General features: G+C 46.4%; 1 protein-coding gene across 1 annotated transcript in view; it reads right to left on the reverse strand.

The window, feature by feature from the left end:
• LOC147615648 (transcription factor VOZ1-like) overlaps positions 1-18,746 on the reverse strand; it is a 63,818-nt gene extending 45,072 nt beyond the window's left edge. The window contains exons 1-3 of the mRNA XM_086778190.1: positions 18,387-18,746; positions 9,834-9,995; positions 8,980-9,496 (exon numbers count right to left, since the gene is read on the reverse strand). Of these exons, the coding sequence (XP_086634316.1) occupies positions 8,980-9,496; positions 9,834-9,995; positions 18,387-18,608 (901 nt within the window). The 5' untranslated portion in view covers positions 18,609-18,746. The remainder of the gene's footprint in view (positions 1-8,979; positions 9,497-9,833; positions 9,996-18,386) is intronic.
• Between the last annotated feature and the right edge of the window lie 1,357 nt (positions 18,747-20,103).

The following is a 20,103-nucleotide window of genomic DNA, read 5'->3' on the forward strand; positions in this document are numbered from 1 at the left end:
CTGTGGCATCCAATGCCTGTTCCCACTGAGTACCGAATTCCTCGGAATCCGCGTACGTGTGCTTCATGTCTTCTAGTCCTGTACCAACAAGGTCAAGTCTAGTGGTCTGAATCGCAGATACTTGTCCCTTCCTGCTCAAAGCATCGGCCACTGGATTGGCCTTTCCTGGAAGGTACTCAATCATACCACCGAACTGCTGGAATATCTGACTCCGGCGGTGTTGTCGATCACTCCACTGTGCACTTGGCATCGTCTGAATCCAGCGCAATGCCTGATGGTCAGTGCGAACCTCGAAGTCACGGCCATACAGGAAATGTTTCCAATGTTTCAAGGCCTGTATAACTGCTAGGAGTTCACGATCATAGACTGAGTAGTTCTTTTCGGCGGGAGTAACTTACGAGACATGTAAGCTACTGGATGACCATTCTGTTGCAATACACCTCCAATTGCGATGTTACTCGCATCGATGATCACTTGAAATGGTTCGTTCCACGAGGCAAGGGCTAAACAAGACGCTTCTGATAAAGCCACCTTGAGGTTCTAGAATGCCTCCAACGCTCATGGAGTCATTCGAATCTTTTGCCTTCTGGTTTTCACTCCCTTTAGCAGATCGGTGAGATCTACCGAGAGATCAGAAAACTTGTCAATGTGGGTGGAATATGCCTGGCATATACCCACAAATGATCTAATGTCATAAGCGGTCTGAGGTACTTCCCAGTTAACAATCTCAGCCACTTTAGCCGGATCAAGGCGAATGCCTTCAGCACTAATTATATATCCCAAGTAATGTACCTGGAACAGATAAAATTCAGACTTCTTTTCATTGACATAGAGCTCGTTGCTTTCCAGCAACTTAAGGACTTTCTCCACATCAATGTCGTGCTGCTCAACTGTAGCTGAAAATATGAGTATGTCTCTAGAAATATGAACACACACTCTCCAATCAACTCCCGGAAAATACGCATCATCATGCGGTTAAATGTAGCTGGGGCGTGAGTTCGTCAATCCAAATGGCATAACCACAAATTCATAGTGGGCCCGTTCTGTACGGAAGGCTGTTTTGGGGATGTCCCCCTCTACAATCCGTACCTGGTGGTACCCACTCTTTAAATCCAGTTTGGATAACACCTTAGCTCCATTCAGCCTCTCGAGAATATAGTCAATTCGAGGCATCGGGAATCTGCTCTTGATAGTCAGCTTGTTGAGTGCACGATAATCGACACACAACCGGGAAGACCCATCTTTCTTCTTGACAAACAAGATCGGTGCTGCAAATGGCAACACGCTGGGGCGGATGAAGCCAGCTTACAACAATTCTTGGAGTTGGCGGTCCAACTCCGATTCCATTGCCTTAGAAAGGCGATACGGAAACTTGCTCGGGGGTTCCGAGCCTGGGAGAAGGTCAATCTTGTGATCCTCCGGTCTGGACGGGGGGAGCTGGGGAGGGAGACTGTCCCGAAGAAAAATCTTCTGGAACTTTTCATGGAGAACCGAGTACTTCTCGAAAGCACTGGCCACCGTCTGGGCTGTCTGGATGTAAATCATCGCACACTGTGCGCCTTTCCTGACTGCTCGCTTAGCCTGCAAGTGGCTTATGAGCGGAAAGTTTGGAATACCTGGCTCACACTTAATGGTCACCGGGGTGTTTGACACATTCCGATCGATCTGGAACGTGTGCTTGTCCCACTTGACATCAGGAAGAAACTTGTGAAACCACTGGATACCCAAAATTATGTCTGCTCCTACAAGAGGGGCAACCATAAAGTCACGCACAAACTCTATGCCTTGAATCACTAACTTAGCACCTAGAGCTTCATACTTGACGCTCGTTGTCATACCTGTGCTAAAACCCTCAACTTGTTTGTCCACCGGAGTCAGCTCGAAACGGGCACGCCGAGCGGCCTGTTCCGTGATCACATCCTCCGTGCTGCCGCTGTCAAACAAGACGACGACTCTCTGGCCACCTATGTAGCCAAAGGACTTGAGCAATTCGTTGCGCTCATACTCCTGGTCATGGGCGCCCTTCTGCTTATCTTCGAGCTCCCGGCTAATAATTGCTCCAACTGAAGCACCGGGGGTTGAAGAACTAGGGATAGCCGCTGGGGTCTGTGTGGGAGCTGTGCTCACCACGGAAGCTGTGGAGGCAGCGGCGGCCTTTGGAGGCTTCTTCGGACAATCCCGAGAAGTATGTCCTTTTGTGTGACAAAAGAAACATCTACCCTCCTCCTTGTACTGAGAAAGCTCCTCAGCACTCAACTTGCCACCTGTCTTGCCTGCCTCCGCTTTCTGGTCTGGAGTAAGCTTAGACGCATTGTTCGAGTTCTTGGAGCTAGAGGCTCCCGAGCTCTGTCCTGGGGAAGACCCCGTCTGGTTCTGGCTTTTGCCCCCCGAGGCGTTAGCCTTGGGAGAAGCCGGCTGGGAAGTCTTGGGCTTGCCACCATTGTGTTTCATTTCTGCACTCTGCGCAAGCGAGAGTGCATCCTCAAAGGTGGCTGGCCTAAACATACGCACCTCCCATTGGATTTGCGTGTCCAGGCCATACAAAAACTGCCCTTTCTTGTCCGTATCAGATAAGCCTAATTGCAGACACAAGGTCGAAATTTTATTGGCAAACTGAAGGACTGGTTGCGCGTTCTGACGCGCTCCCCTGAACTCGTCTTCGAGTCGCTCAAGGTAGTGGGGCGGTAGAAACCGCTGCTTAAGGTCGCAGACGAACTCGTCCCACACATAAGCTGCCATACCTGCTCTGGTGTGGGCATGAGCCCACTGAGTCCACCAAGGAATGGCCTCACCTTCCAAGTACCAACTAGCTAAGATCACTTTGTCAGTATCTGTTTTCCTAACTGCGGCAAAGTAAGCTTCAAATTGATGTAACCATGAATAAAGAGTAGTGGGATCGAGTTTACCATTATACTTACTGAAATTCATTTTCTCGAGAAAATGATTCGAGGGCGCCGCCGGTGTCAATCTGGCGTCCAAAGCTCTGAGGTAACGCTCGTGTTCCACTCGTCGCATGGCGTCGTCTTCTCGTTGTCGAATCTCCAATGCACGCATCTGCATCTCAAGCAAGGAGCTTGGCTGCGGCTGTGACCCCACGAGAGGGTCCCTGTGACGAGGATCTGGTATCTGGGATACGGAAGGAGAGGGAGGAGGAGATGGAAAACGCGACGCTGGAGAGCGAGAACGCTCCTCCAGAGCTAAAATCCGCGCCTTCTGCTCATCCAACTTGGTTGCCTGGTCTGCGATTGCTCGCATCATCTGCTGGAACATGTCTGTGACACTCAAGCCGGGTGCCCTAGCTGGGCTGCCTAGTGCACTCTGGTCCCATGGTTCTGGTTCTCTCTCGTCGCCGAAACTCGCCATAGCAGGAAAATGCAATTCCTTTCTAGAACGCAATCTGACCATCCACTATCTGTGTGGGAGACTTCCGGAGGCTTCTGGAGGCTAAAAACCAACCGTCCTTCGAGGGACAAGAGTCACTCCGAAAGGGGTAGTCCACCAGCGTCTAAAAACCAACCACACGAGCGAAAAAAATTTCTGGTTTTCTTTGCTGAATCTTTGTCCTTGAAGTAGGCTCTGATACCACTGTAATATGCGGAAGCTTCGAAGAAGGATCGGTACTTCAAAACTCAAAAATCAGCACTCTTTTCGCGACGGAATTAACGCACAAACTGAAAGGAGATGTGCAGAAAAATAGAGAGAGAAGGGGAAGATGGAGAGGACACAGTATTGGGTCCCAATTACCCTCTGTAGGGCCCCCACCACGGATGGTGTATTTGCTTTATTAGAATGATGTAAATCTGAAAACAAATACAGAAACTTGACCTTTTCTTGGCTGGAAAATCCTGCCCTTGACCTTCAGTCTTTCACCCCTTTGCGTTAGCAACTTCTTGGCTGTCCTAGCCCTTGTTTGCTTGAGCACTTGGTGAATTATGAGATGCCTTCATTGTTTCTTGGCTGGAGTATTTATACTCCCCTTAGCATCCAGTCGGCCAGCTTTATAAAGCCTCACGACTAGGTCTTGAGCAATAAAGTGCTTTCACACTATGCAACTTGCTGGCCACTCTGCGCATGCCTGCTCGGACAGTACCAAGCTGCTGGGCACTCTGCGCATGGATGTGGGACTGCCCCCTACACCTGGCCGACCTGCTGGGTAGGGGTTTTAGCCCTGTCGGCTGCCTGTCCAAGCACTAGGGCTGGCCGACAGCCCTTCCAGCCCATGCCATAGCTGGTGGGCACAGCCTGGGCCCTCCTGGCACCTTGGGGGTGGTTCTACATCTCCCCCATGCCCACACTAAGGGTGCAAATCTTCGCACTGGGGTAGCCCTATGGGCTGGCCCCATCTCTACATGCAAACCTACATGCCCACAGAGGTCTGGCATCCGGTTGCAAACTAGATACACAGAACATCTGACATCATTCCAGAGGGAGACTCACAGCGCGGACTGGCACTGTTTCATGTGCAGGACAGTGCACACCGGACCTTGGACTCATGTGCAGGACAATGCACACCTGACCTCGGACGACTGAGATCGATCCCTGGCTGACTCGTCCCGGACTGGGCTCACATGGGACCAGTTCACCATCCCAGGTCCTGCACCTTCTGTACAGAAATGTCTACGTGGCATCCAAGTGCGGGATCCACGTGACACAATTATTGTGGGCAATAATTGTACTTAATGCTCCAATAACTGCAAAGGACAAGAATTTTGCCTATAGGATTGCTCATGTAGATTGTATGACAAGAAAAGCTGTATAGGACATGAGTAGGCATGTCCTTACAAGTCTTCAAGCCACTTTTAATTAATTGGTACAATATTAGGTTCACCTACCTCTAGACTCACTGCTCATGTCTATAGACTCACGGCTCGCGTCTACAGGCTTACAGCTCACGTTTGGAGAGTCTCCGCAATGAGAACAACTTGAAACTAGGAAACTGAAACAACTAGGAAACGGAATGTCTTTAACGTTATATAGTAGATGTAAATAGAAATGATGAAAAAAGTTGAAAGAAATAGAGGAGAAACTTGGGATATATCATAATCTAATAGAGATGACAAGGAAAAAATCAAAACCTACCAGGGGAAAATTCTTAGGTGAGATTAGGAAACAATGAAACAAACAGAAACGGCTTCACCCAAGTGTGGATACGCTGCAGGTGCACGCTTCCTGGGACCAGATGATGGCAGTAACTGGCAGGAACTTTCCAGTACAGATGTTGGTAGTTCTTGTGTTCGTCAGTCAAAGGAAACTTTACAGGTAACCTATGCTCTGATGTCTCGTAGCATTCGGGACAAAGAAACTCCTGTAGATGAGGAAGTTCTTTCCACGGGGACCTACTGCAAAGCCAGGCAAGAGGCAGTTGATTACTTGCAGAAGGAGGTGGATGTTGCACATTCTACAAGCTTTGTGGTTCCGGATTCAAAGGGGGTGGTTTACAGGTTTTCGGAGGCCTTGAGTGGTCTTCACCACGTTTCCAGGACTTGGCATCCCACCGTAATAGGTGTTGATCCTTGTGAGTAGTATGATGCCTCCTTGACTCGGAAGCAGAATGGTTCATTGATTTGGTTGATGCATACCAAATTGGACGGGAGCTTCCTGATGAGGCTGTTGAGCTCATGTTTGCAGAGGACTCTTTGGGAGACAAGATTGCGTATCTTGTGGTTTCTGCAGCATGTGAAGGATCTTGGACTCTTTTACACAGATTGATGAATGGAGTCCGACTCCACGGTTGGAGTGACTCAGTTTGGGGAGGACAGCCAAACACGAGGACCTTGACATCAGGCTACAGTTTTTCCCTTGGCTCAGGAGCAGTTTTATGGAGCAGTAAGAGGCAGCCATCTATTGCCTTGTCGTGGACAAAGGCAGAGTACCAAGCTGCTTTTGGTGTTGCTTTCGAGGTGGTGGGGTTGCAGAGGTTACTTGGTAGGATTGGGTTTCCACTAGTGGAACCCATGGTCATCCAGAGGCATTTTGTTCGTGAAAAGATCGTTGCTGATGACAACTTGCTAGAGTTCTGTTCGACGGAGGACAGTGCGATGGACCTCTTCACGAAGTCTCTATCTCAGGCTTTGCTCCGGCGGCACTCCAACTCACTGGGGTTGGTTTCACATCCACGAGCTGAGAGGGGGTGTTAGCAGTCATCTCCTATCAGTATATTTACACCAGGGCCTCTATTGTGGGTGTACCCGCCCGATTTAGGTGTTTTCTCATTTTTCCCCTCTCTCCATATTTTTCCCTATTTTTTTGGGTGTGGGAGGATGTCCTATGGCTCTTGGATGGCCCAATTGTGATGGCCGACAGCTCCTACTTCTCCACGACTCACCTTGAGAGCTGGCCGACTGGAGATTGAGCAGGTCGGGTACCACCAGGCTGTTGTCGGCTGCTTTTTGGGCTGGCCAACTGGCTCTTAGGGGGGCCATATTCAGATTTCGGGATTTTCTTGTGTATATATAGCAGAGTTACACGCTTGTCTCTCTCCTTCTCTATTGCTGTGTTTTTCTGCAAAGCACTTGCTCTTGAGTTTTCAGATTTTGTCTTCATCTCCGCTGCATATTATGACACTATGGTCTCCTGCTGAGAATGATCATGCTTGATGCTCCACCTTTGGAACTAATCAGAGAGCCAATGGTATGCTCCTTTGAGTACACAACTCCCAAGGAATGCTTTCCTCTGGCTTTGCCTGCTGCCAACCACCTCATAAATGCTACCTTGGGTGCACCTTTCTTGGGATAGCCTAGTGCTTAGATGGTTGAGTCTGAATGCTCTAATACCAATGTTGCATCATGCGGAAGCCTTGTTGCACTTGATCCAGCCCTAAGCCTATTGATTAGGAACACTAATGCAAAAGCAATGATTAGACAATAGAAAGAAGAGAGAGATGAATTGTATTTTCAATGTATTTATATGGTACAAAAGATATTTTATCTGTAGAACTGTTGTGGCCTTTGGCCTTCCAAAAAGGACTGATTTCTGACCTAAGAACTGACTACGGACTCACTATGGACCCCAAGAGTGGGGATCAGATGATCTAGTGACAAACTAGCCCCTTGCTATTTATAGGCTCATGGGAATATATCCCTGCATCAGCTCGACTGCTATCGGCCAGCAGAGGACAACACAAAAATCATTTAAACATTACTTAATGCTGTTGATTCCCTTGTATCGTGCTTATGGTCTGGCTGTCAAAATATGCAGCGGAGATGATAACCAAATCTGAGACCACAAGAGCAAGTAGAGTGCAGAAAATAGACAGCACAAGAGAAGGAGAGAGATAGGCGTGTAACTCTTCTCTATATACAAGATCCCGCAATGAAAAGATGATACAATGATAAGGAGGCAATGGGGCCATTTTATATGGCCCCATATATGCAGTCGGCCAGTGGAGAAACAGGCCGCCAGCCTCACGACTGGGTCCCTCCAGTCGGCCAGCCAAAAAATCCTCCACGATCCCAACAAAGAAAGTCGGCCAGTTCCATATGCATATGAGTGCAGTCAGACAGCTTCTGTGTGATCCTGCCAGCATAGGGCAGCCACCCACACCATGGAAAAATGGGGAAAAATGGGGAAAAATACGGGGAGTGAGGAAAAATGAGAAAACACCTATACAGGGCGGGCACACCCACAACAGAGGCCCTGGTGTCTGATAAAGACAAGAGATGACTTCTAACACCCCCTCTCAGCTCCTGGCTATGAAATCAACCCTAGGGAGCTGGAGTGCCACCTGAGCATAGCCGGAGGTAGAAACTTCGTTACCACTTGATCCTAGGATCCGGGAATCATACCACTTGATCCTAATCTTGACATAGATCCAAAATAGTACCACTTGATCCAGTCAAGTCCAATGAGCACCGAGAATAGTACCACTTGTGACTCATTACCTACCATGTGTGACTCGTTACCTAGACCCCGAGAGTAGTACCACTTGTGCCTAGAACAACACATAGGCTCTGGGAATAGTACCACTTGAACCTAGTGCCAAAACAAGTCCAATAAGCCCTAGGATGTACATGGCACCCTAGTACGCTGAGGGCGCAAAACACAGGCTGAATCAGCAAAGGCTAATATGATGATAATAATGGAAGTGGCGGGAGGGTTTGAATATACTTGACCAATACCATCCATGTATTATGAGGATCAAAACAACCAACTCCCGCCTGTAGCCACCGACACTTGGGCACTCTCCGCAAACATTGTCCAAAAAGACATGCACATACCTGTAAATAGGACTAAAAGTTAAAGTAACAGTGCAATTGAAGATGCACCACAATGGCAGTGGTGCAGCTCCACTGTGCCCACGATCTTGAAGACCAATCTTAATGTCATGTGGCATTCTAACCAGCATGATCTTTCAAAACTTTTCTTCTGCACCTTTCAGCCCCATGAATAAGAATATGGGCACGATGCTGCAAAGCTGCTATTCCAAGTACAATACCCCACTGGAAGGTGTTACCTGCCATTATTAGAGCATGCCCCAAATTTATACACGTGTCATTCTGGAGTTGCAATGCCTTTTGCAGCACAAGAAAAAGTAAGGGAGTATGTTAGAATGCAGCGAAAGTACAGAGATATTGCTACTCTATGGACTCTTCTTCATTGGCAGGGAAGCACAAGCTCAGGCAGGAGCCGAGTGCTTCTCAAGACCACAACTACTGAAGTTCTAAACAGAGTTGAGTGTGGGAGAGCAGCTTATAACGATGAAGGTGTCAAGACTGATTGGCCAGGGTCCACCTCAGTTTTGGCAAACCCATTGGCCAACACAGCCTGCCCAGTGACCTGCCCATGCTGCCCACTACAGAAGAGACTAGATTGGTCCTTAAATATATATAGCACATGAGTGCATACATATGAGATGCATACCATACATCTCCAAATCATTCCCTATATAGCTAAAACACATGGTGTGCAAGCAATACAATTCAAATAAAGTGCCAAATTAGCCAGAATTAAGCTGTATAAAGATTGGTGCCAATTGAATACCATGAGCATTCCATGGCGATTTTGAAGTAGCTGCACCTTCACACTCGGGAATGCCAACTGCTTTGCACTGACTCTTTGCAGACAAGGACGAAAAAAGTGGTCCATCTTTCAAATTGATTCCACCTGGCCGAACAACAGGAGATTGTCCAGCTGCACCCTCATTGACAGCCAAGGTTGCATGAAAAGTGCTGCAGTAGTCCATCAGCCACTCTAACCTAGCTGCAGGTCGGGGGCAATCCCATAAAGCACATCTTGGGCCCAGGAAAGCCGCAGGTGGAGGAAACATTACTGATGAAAATGGTTCATCTTGAGGACAACCGAACCCGTCAGAATTTTTGTGTGAGATTGGTTCTTGCATAGACAAAGATGGGTTTCTCAGCTGTTCTGGTAAAGGTAAGCTCTCTTCATGGCAAAGTGGTGAAGACTCTGCTAAGATAGTTTCTGCTCTCAGCAACCTTTCCACCGTCTCCTCCTCAAAGCTTTGCTCTTGGATTCCTGAAAAGTTGGAATTGTAGATCTGTGTAGACAAGCACTCACATGTCATGATCTCTGATCTGACTGTCACAAAAGACATACGAACAATGCAAAATGGATGCTAAACTGCCCATTGTCTCAAAGAATTGGCAAACATAAGTTACAGCTGTCATTGGTTGTAGCACATATAAGTGTGTGAAGCTTTAGATAAACTGAAAAAACGAATCTCTCTCTCTCTCTCTCTGTACAGGGCTGGCAGCTACAATAAATCTAATGGGCCTTTTTTATACAATCCAATAGGCCTTTTTCATATAATCCAATCAACTTACAAACATCCTGCTCTTTGGCAATAATCAATGAATGCAAACCAATGAACTCACCACTTCATCGCTGCAGTATGCCAGTGGACTGCGTCCCCGCTGCTCATAAGTAGGTTTGGCTAGACAAACAGCCAAGCTACTACTAGCATCATCGACTTCCTCAGTCAATTGAAGAAGCCTTTCCATGTCAGAAGATAGCTCAGATGAGCTTGGGCTAGCCATCTGCAAAGAGCAATAAGACCAATTCAGTTTACTAAATACCACCATGCATAGAACAAAAGAACGATAAGTAGCAAGGTAACACCACAAGTACTAATGATTTTGTTTTTTCTAGAGCACGCTGACCAAAAATTTCATGCAATGTCTAGAAAGCCTTGGTTTGAGGCCGTCCCGCAAACTTGGAGGTTATCCTTGCTGACACTACTACAGGGGGTAGACTTTTTTTTGAAGTGTGTTCCTGTGATATGCAGCAGAAGTCTTTGTATTGGTTGATCCTGTCACACAATATGCTCACACCGTCTTCTGTATCCTGAGTTTGGTGAGTTTAGCAATCCATTTCATTACTTCAAACTTTAAAGAGTTGAGAGAGAGATAGATGAGAACTGTACACCAGATTGGGTCCCGAATTACCCACTGAAGGGCCCCCTATCCCGATAACGAGATAGTATTTGCTTTATTACTTTAGAGAGAATGACTTTGGACTGTAGATAAGCCGAACGCAAGATCTCGGAGGATCGGAGAGCAGCTGATCTGTACACTGCTGTAGAAACACCTCAATGACTTGATCTCGAGCCTATGCACTCCTCCCAAGGGCATGAGGAAGGGCTGCACACCTGAGGCTCAAAGAAGAAGAAGGTGGACTGTTCTACACACTGTTAGAATGCTGAAAACACATATGAATGCTGAGTTACCTTCACCAGATGACTGCTGAATGTGTTGATGATGCATAGAAGGCTGGACACTGATGCAAACAACAGTTTCAGGGCTGGAAACTGCTGTAGACTGCTGATTCAGGGCGCACAGAAACGCAGGCCTGTAGGAGTGTTGATAGACTGAAACGCAGCAGTTTTGGGGCTGCTGGACAGAACCTGCAGGGTACTGAGGCTGCTGGACAGAAAACGCAGAGGTCTTCTGCTGCTGGACAGAAAAACGCAGGTGTCTGGAGGCTGCAAACTGGCGTTGAACTGAAGATGAACTGTGGACTGAATCAGGGCCTGAACTGAGTACTGAATTCAGGGCTGAATGAGACTGAAGGCAAGCACCTAGGGCTGGGCTGAAGCTATGGATCTCAAGGGCTGGAGAAGAAAGCTTATGGGCACTAGGGCTGGATTAGTCTTGGGCTGAAAGCAAGAAAGAGGAGAGCTCTTAGCACAATGAAGACTGAATGAGGAAAAGAGGCTCTAGGCAAGCCTATTTATACTAACTGGAGGTTGGTCATTTAATAAAGTTAATATTTATAAATGCCCAATAATGCAAATAATGATAAATAAATACTAATAAATATGGAAAAAATACCAGATAAATCCCAGTAAATTCCCTAAGGCTTTGGGGATGTTCTAAATGATGCACAGGCATACGTATGCATATTATGCAAGATGCAGAGTGCTTTCTGATGCAAACCCTAAGGCTTCTACTGACTCTACATGCATGAATGATTCTCTCCAAGTGGGTTAAGGGACTTGACTGACTGACTGACCCACTAAGGCTGAGGAATGACCTACGTAGCTCGTGCCTGACTTATCCTGGACTGAGGATGTACAATGGGGTCACGGCGTACGACAAATATCATTCTATTGGGTTCTAAAACTGTATAACTGATGCACTTCTGATGATGAGCCATCTTGTCACCATGCACTGAGTGCAGAGTGCATGTGACATTCCCTCCTGATTAGCTTGGCGGCAAGTTCATGGCTTCCAAGTAGTCCGCCAATAACTGGGGGTACTCCTGGAAGAACTCCTCGTCGAGCCATACGGCTTCGTGGGTGCCTCGATCTCGGAACTTCGTATAGAACTGACGAATCCGTCGACCGGAACCATGCTTCCATCGATGAAGAAGGATCTGCTCAGGCTCAATAACTTCTGCCTCGTCTACCACGTCTGGCTGCTGTTCATCTGAAACATCAAACACTTCTCGACCAACATATGGGTTTAGCCAAGAAACATGGAAAACATCATGCATTGTCCAACTGGCAGGCAACTTTAACTTCATTGAGACATCACTTATCTTCTTAACTATTGGAAAAGGGCCAAAACTATGGAATGAAAGCTTGGGACAACGTTTGCCCACTTGTTTCAATCTCTGCTTCATGATACGCAAATAGACCCAATCCCCTTCCTTGAAGTGGACATCTCGTCTAGACTTATTTGCCTGTCTGCTATATGCTTCCTGAGCTTTGGTCAAGCGGTCCTTGACTGACTCAATGATCTCGGAAAATGCTTCCGTGGTTTTATTAGCCTCTAAAGATGGAGACACCATTCTCGTCAAAAGAGAAGAAAAACGGCGACCAAAGGCTGCTTCATATGGAGTCCGTCCGACACTGGATGAATGCGTGTCGTTCAAGATAGCTTGGACCAACGGAAGATAGTGCTCCCATTTGGACTGCTGGTCATGACAATATGACTTGAGGACATCAAAGGCCAATTGATTATAAATTTCTGTCTAGTCATCTGTCTGGGAATGGAATGCACTAGACAACTGCAACTTAGTTCCAAAGTTTTCAAATAATGCCCTCCAGAAATGCGAGGTAAACTTGGGATCTCTATCTGATGTTATGGTGCTAGGCAAACCACAAATTGGATACCAATGCTTGAGAAACAGACGGGCTACGTCCTCGGCTGTGGCCGTATGCTTGCATGGGATGAGCATGCAGAACTTACTAAAGCGATCCACAATGGTAAAACACTGAGTGTTACGGGATCCAGTGGATGCTGGTAGAGGCCCTACAAAGTCCATAGATATGTCGATAAAAGGTCCGTCGGGGATAGGCAAAGGTTGAAGTAAACCTGCCTTCTTTGTATGGGGAACCTTGACTTTTTGACAAATCTTACAGGCTTGTACATGTGCATAGACATCACGCCTCATCTTTGGCCAATAAAAGGACCGTTCTAATTTCTCGAGGGTACTGTTGATACCCCTATGTCCTCCAACTAAGGAGTCATGGGCATCGTGGAGAAGAGCGGAACGCTTTTCTCGAGTAACACAGAGACGGTTCTTGTAGAACAACCAACCGTTCTGTACTGAATAGTGGCCAGGCTCAGAAGTGAGGGCCAAACTATACTGAGTACCAAACTCAGGGGAGTCGACATATTGGTCTTTCATACTATCTAAGTCCTTCCCCGTGATTTCGAGAATGGTAGCTTCTTGAACTGCCTGGATGCTGGACTTTCGACTGAGAGCATCTGCTACTGGGTTATGCTTACCAGGGATGTATTCAATCATACCTCCAAACTTTTGGAAGATTTGACTCCACCTGGCCTGTCGATCACTCCACTGGGCACTTGGCATAGTCTGACGCCACTTAAGTGCTTGGTGGTCTGTTTTCATTGTGAAAGCCTGTCCATAAAGAAAAGGCTTCCAATGTTTGAGCGCTGTGATCACACCCAAAAGCTCTTTGTCATATACCGAATAATTCTTTTCGGCGACATCCAACTTTCTGCTGTAATATGCCACGGGTCTATTGTCCTGCCGAAGGACTGCACCTATGGCTACATTACTGGCATCTGTGATGACCTCGAAAGGTTCGTCCCATGATGCTAACTTTAATACAGGTGCTTCTGAGGCAGCTTTCTGGAGTGCACGGAATGCATCAAGTGCCTTACCTGTAACTGAGACTTTCTGCTTGCGAGTCTTCACCCCCTTGAGCAAGTCGGTAAGAGGTGCTGCAAGGTTGGAAAACTGATGGACATGTGTGCTATAGGCCTGACAAAGACCTACGAATGAACGGATTTCTTGGGCGGTCTTAGAATATGAAGACACACTTCCCAATGTGGACTGCGAAAATCCTAGACATCATCTTATTGAACGTTGCGGGTGCATTTGTAAGCCCAAAAGGCATGACGACGAACTCGTAGTGACCACGCTCTGTCCTGAAAGCTGTTTTTGGAATGTCAGCTTCAAAAATGCGGACCTGATGGTAACCACTCTTGAGGTCGATCTTAGTGAAAAACTTAGCACCATCTAAACGCTCCAAAATGTACTCTATCCTGGGCATAGGAAACTTATTCTTGATCGTGAGTTTGTTTAATGCCCTGTAGTCTACACAAAGGCGTGCAGACTTGTCCTTCTTTTGGACAAATAGGATAGGTGCAGCAAATGGGGAGGAAGAAGGCCGAATGAATCCGGCTCGGAGAAGCTCAGATAACTGCTTTTCCAACTCGCCCTCTAAAGTCTTGGAAAGACGATAGGGAAACCTGCTAGGAGAGTCTGATCCAGGGACCAAATCAATGTAATGGTCCTCAAGGCGAGAGGGTGGGAGACTGGGTGGGAGATCGTCCCTAAGCATAATGTCCTGGTGTCTGGATAGGAGGTCTGCTAACTGAGGGACTGAAGATGTAAGGGATGCTACTAATGAGGGAGGGGCTGTTTGAGCACGAACATAAAGCAGTGCTCCTTCTGCTCCCTTGCGGATAGCTCGTCGGGCCTGGAGATGCGAAATCAATGGAATGCCAAGAATGCTTCTATCCCCCCGAATCATGACAGGCTCAGGAAAACCTTTACAAATAGTAAAAGTGTCCTGCCCCCAATTGGGAATAGGCTCATACTGACGGAACCACTGAATTCCTAAGATCATGTCACACCCTAACAGAGGGGAGACGATGAAATCTCGTTGAAATGAGGCCTTCTGAACTTCAAAGACAAACTGCTGTGCCTTTTGGGGACTAAAGTGCAGTTCAATTTATTAGCCAACTGGGGAGAGATGGCGTCTTCAGAACTACCCATATCGAAAAGGACTACAAACTGTCGGCCCTGGGCAGAGCCATAAGCTCGGATAAGGCTCTTCTGAGCAGCATCGCTCTCACCCTCCTGCTTAGCATCAAATACCACGGATGGCATAGGATGCATGGAAGGTAACAGTTGAACTGCATTTGAGGTAGTAGGCGGGGCTGGAGGAGCTGGGGAGGCTGTGGCAACTGTGGCAGAAGGAGCTTTGGCAACTTGTGCCGCTTGCCATTTGTGGCAATCCTTCTTACCATGCCCTATAATATGACAGAAAAAACATCTATTTTCTGACTGGTACTTCCTTTGCTCCTCTGGAGGAAGATAACCTCCAATAATGCCTGCTTTAGCCTTTTCATCAGGGGTTTTCTTAGGTTCTTTATCCTTCTTACCCCCTGAACTGGAGCTATTACTGCTGTCCTTCTTAGCATCTTTAGAAGATGCGTTACCTTTCCCTGTCTGTGCAGCTGATTGCTGCTAGGGTTTGGTACTGGACTGAGATGCCTGCTTGGGCTTGCCCCCGTTGAGCTTCATTTCTTCATTCTGAGCGAGAGTCAAAGCCCGGTCATATGTACTTGGTTCAAAGTTACGAACTGTGAACCGAATGTTGGAGTCCAATCCACGAATGAATTGCTCCATCTTGGCCTGCTCAGATAACCCTAACTGCTGTGCTAAAGTAATAACCTTACCGGAAAACTGAAGCACTGGGGATCCGTTCTGTCTGAGTCCATAGAACTCGTCTTTCAGACCGGTCATGTACTGGGGCGGGAGAAATCTGGTCTTCAAGTCATGGACAAAGATGTCCCAGTCAAAGGCTGTGACACCTGTGGCCTGGTCTGTATGAATACTAGACCAATGCTGCCACCAAGTGACTGCCTCACCAGTGAGATGGGGAGCCGCTAAGTGGACTTTGTCTTGTGGGTCTGTGATCCTAGCTAATGGAAAATGAGCATTAAACTGATGAATAAATTGATTAACTGAAGAATGATCACACTTACCATCATACTTGTTGAAATTCGGTTGACTGCGAATGATGGTGGTTGATGCTGCTGCGAGATGCTGGCTGGTGACACCTATGGCTGGGGAGACTGAGGAGAGCTGCTGATACCTCAAGTGTATGGCCTCCTTTTCCCGTTGGTGTTCGAGTAACATACGTTCTCGATCAAGCTCACGTTGGTGTTCCCGAGCGGCGAGTTCAGCCAGACGCCGGTCTTCGTCGATCCTGCGTTGGGCTTCCTCATAGTCCCGTCTTTCTTCTTTTTCTCTTCTCCTTCGGGCCTCGTCCTCTCTCCTTTGTTGTTCCATCTGAAAGAAGAGGGAGCTGTAGTCGGGTGCTGCTGGAGGTGTAGAAGGACGTGCTGCTGCTGCCTCCAAGAGTTGGAGACGCTCCATGAGTAGCTGGTTCTGAGCTCTTAGAAGAGCTATGGTATCTGCTGTCTGTAGGCGGAAGAGCAAGGTCTCCTTCGGGGGAGACGTCTTCCGGCTGATGACTACTCTCTCGTGTAGACATGATGCTGAAGTCGGTGGTCATGCCGGAACGCAATCTAACCATCCGAGGATGCCCCCACGCTAGGATACGGTGTGTGTGGACTATCTGAATCTGATACCAATGTGATATGCAACGGAAGTCTTTGTATTGGTTGATCCTGTCACACAATATGCTCACACCGTCTTCTGTATCCTGAGGTGAGTTTAGCAATCCATTTCATTACTTCAAACTTTAAAGAGTTGAGAGAGAGATAGATGAGAACTGTACACCAGATTGGGTCCCGAATTACCCACTGAAGGGCCCCCTATCCCGATAACGAGATAGTATTTGCTTTATTACTTTAGAGAGAATGACTTTGGACTGTAGATAAGCCGAATGCAAGATCTCGGAGGATCGGAGAGCGGCTGATCTGTACACTGCTGTAGAAACACCTCAATGACTTGATCTCGAGCCTATGCACTCCTCCCAAGGGCATGAGGAAGGGCTGCACACCTGAGGCTCAAAGAAGAAGAAGGTGGACTGTTCTACACACTGTTAGAATGCTGAAAACACATATGAATGCTGAGTTACCTTCACCAGATGACTGCTAAATGTGTTGATGATGCATAGAAGGCTGGACACTGATGCAAACAACAGTTTCAGGGCTGGAAACTGCTGTAGACTGCTGATTCAGGGCTGGATACTGCTGTGGACAGAAACGCGGGCCTGTAGGAGTGTTGATGGACTGAAACGCAGCAGTTTTGGGGCTGCTGGACAGAAGCTGCAAGGTACTGAGGCTGCTGGAGAGAAAACACAGAGGTCTTCTGCTGCTGGACAGAAAAACGCAGGTGTCTGGAGGCTGCAAACTGGCGTTGAACTGAAGATGAACTGTGGACTGAATCAGGGCCTGAACTGAGTGCTGAATTCAGGGCTGAATGAGACTGAAGGCAAGCACCTAGGGCTGGGCTGAAGCTATGGATCTCAAGGGCTGGAGAAGAAAGCTTATGGGCACTAGGGCTGGATTAGTCTTGGGCTGAAAGCAAGAAAGAGGAGAGCTCTTAGCACAATGAAGACTGAATGAGGAAAAGAGGCTCTAGGCAAGCCTATTTATACTAACTGGAGGTTGGTCATTTAATAAAGTTAATATTTATAAATGCCCAATAATGCAAATAATGATAAATAAATACTAATAAATATGAAAAAAATACCAGATAAATCCCAGTAAATTCCCTAAGGCTTTGGGGATGTTCTAAATGATGCACAGGCATATGTATGCATATTATGCAAGATGCAGAGTGCTTTCTGATGCAAACCCTAAGGCTTCTACTGACTCTACCTGCATGAATGATTCTCTCCAAGTGGGTTAAGGGACTTGACTGACTGACTGACCCACTAAGGCTGAGGAATGACCTACGTAGCTCGTGCCTGACTTATCCTGGACTGAGGATGTACAATGGGGTCACGGCGTACGACAAATATCATTCTATTGGGTTCTAAAACTGTACAACTGATGCACTTCTGATGATGAGCCATCTTGTCACCATGCACTGAGTGCAGAGTGCATGTGACAGTTCCCATAAAGGTGGCATGCAGAGTCTTGCCATGCCCTTGCTTTTCTAGTGATATCAACAATCATGGATTTGTTTTGACATCGACGTCAACGACTCCAGCCATGTTTGGATGACACCTTGGCCCAACTACATAGGCACTCAATGTACGGGATAAAGTGTCTTGATCTCCATGACCTCTTGGGAAATTGAAGGTCACTTGGCCTACTCTAAAGAATGTTACTAAAGTTCATTCTCTTCAGTTATTACAGATAATTTTATTCGCGCTTTCTCTTTAATTGCATCACCTTGGACTATTCTTCTTCGAAACAAACTGTTTTTTTAGGGGAGAGTCCAAAAAAGAAATCCTTCGACATGCTTAAGCATATTCTTACACATCTTCAATTACCTGATTTTTCTAGACCTTTCTTCCTTTGTAGGCAGACATCCGCATTGTGGTACTTTGGCTGAATTCCAGTAGGGCCGGGGGGAGGGGGCCGGGAGGGGGCGGGGGGAGGTAAATGGAAAGTGAATATTTTGGATTTTTTTCCTGGTAATCCGATCTGTTTTTATTAGATGCACAATTTTATTTCATTTCTGCCCCTTGATTTTCTTCTTTGTCTGTTGCAGAAATTCTTTGCAAAGAAATGGGAGAATTTTACCGCCAAGGATGTAGCAGGGGATGCATCATGGAGCTCTGCCTTCCATTCTCTGAGCATCTGGTTGAACTGCTCCTCGAGGATAGCCACATCTGCGCCTCTATTTTCCCTCCTGGCCTGCTGCAAGCTGCAGAACATGCCCTGCAGATCGTCCACCCTGTTCTTGGCCTTGGCCTTGAATGAATGGCTCTGCGTGGAGGACCTGTGCTTGCCCTGGCTACCCATCGCTTAACACCGAAGGGAAACCCTCAAAACCCAAAGATTAAAAGACCTACAACCCCGATAAAACAGAAAAGCATACCCAAGTCTGCAGACTATATGCCATTAAACCATTAAATTAAATTCACCGTACCGTAAATTAAATTTCTATTTTTTTAATACTTTTTTAAATGAAAAGCAGATTGTATTATGAGAGTGAGCAGAGAAAAAGAGAAAGATACAAAAAGACTTTTGACCGGAACTCCAGACTTATACTCTTGTGACGAGCATAGATTGGCTATAGTTATAGATGCAACAATATCCACAGCCACAGCCAATTGTTACACATTGGACTTTTTGGGTTCAACAAGCGACCACACAGGTGGGTGAATCTGAAGTTCCACTAGCACTTGTCTCATAGCAAGTTCCACATGTTGCTCATTTGCACAGCATAGGGATGATGGAATGTTATGGAAATGTGAATTGTGGAATTATTTGATATTTTACATCTTATTTATGGTATGCTCATTTGTCGCACGATCGTGACTGGCTATGCACGAGAGCGTGGAGCAGTGATGGGCGGATAAGCAAGATTTAATGTGTCTTGTGTTTTTGGTGAGCAGATCAGTGTACGAAATAGCGTGGGTGCGATGGATTTTCGCCGGTGTGTGGCGATAGTCGCCTGCCCATAGTTTCATTTAATTAAATTGCTACAATTTGAATCTAAATAGCCAAGCTTGAAGACCAAGTTACTTTTTGATATTAATAACCCAAAGTGGAATGTATCAAGGTATCTTAAGCACTTGCTTTTTGCTAATATACAAATACATGCATGAGGAAGCACGCTCACTCATGCATGGGGCGTGCTTCCTCATGCATGGGGGAGATTTAACCCATTCTTTTGTCATGCATATCTTGCTTTTGATGCTCTTCTTGTTTATTTGTCAAGTGTATGCTATGGTGATGGAGGTTAATTCACATCATTGGTATGAGAACTTTGGATTAATTCAAACTTCTTGAAAATGGTCAAAGACTTGTGGACAAAGAAGTGAAAGAGACAAAGACAAAGGTGATTTTGGCAATTTTTTCAATTTAATTTGAAGAAGAATTAGTTTATGGTTATGTGTGGTTGAAAGAAGGGTTCTTTGTAACTATTGGACAACAAATCTCCATCAATCTATTGATCTATTGTATGAAATCAATCTATTGATCTATGGTATGAAAGGGTAAAACAAGGTGGAAAACCATTAGTGGGTTTTGTGAAAACCACAAAACCACTTTTAATCTCATTAATCCTTTTCATAATCCGTCTGTATGGATGGAATCAACAAATTGAGGAGGTTAAATCCCTGATTTCAGAATTGTTAATCATACCCTCTGCTCAATTTCTATAATGGAGGGCTCAAACAAAAATCTCTTCTTCCATAAATCGATGTACATTGGAGGATCTCTCTTTTGAAGAAATAAAGTTTTTTTTTTCTTTTAATTCTGTTAATTAACTTTTGTTTTCCTATTCTCTTTT

Source organism: Cibotium barometz, chromosome 39, assembly GCF_041138505.1.
Source record: "Cibotium barometz isolate CiBa-2024 chromosome 39, ASM4113850v1, whole genome shotgun sequence".
In the NCBI taxonomy this organism is placed as follows: Eukaryota; Viridiplantae; Streptophyta; class Polypodiopsida; order Cyatheales; family Cibotiaceae; genus Cibotium; species Cibotium barometz.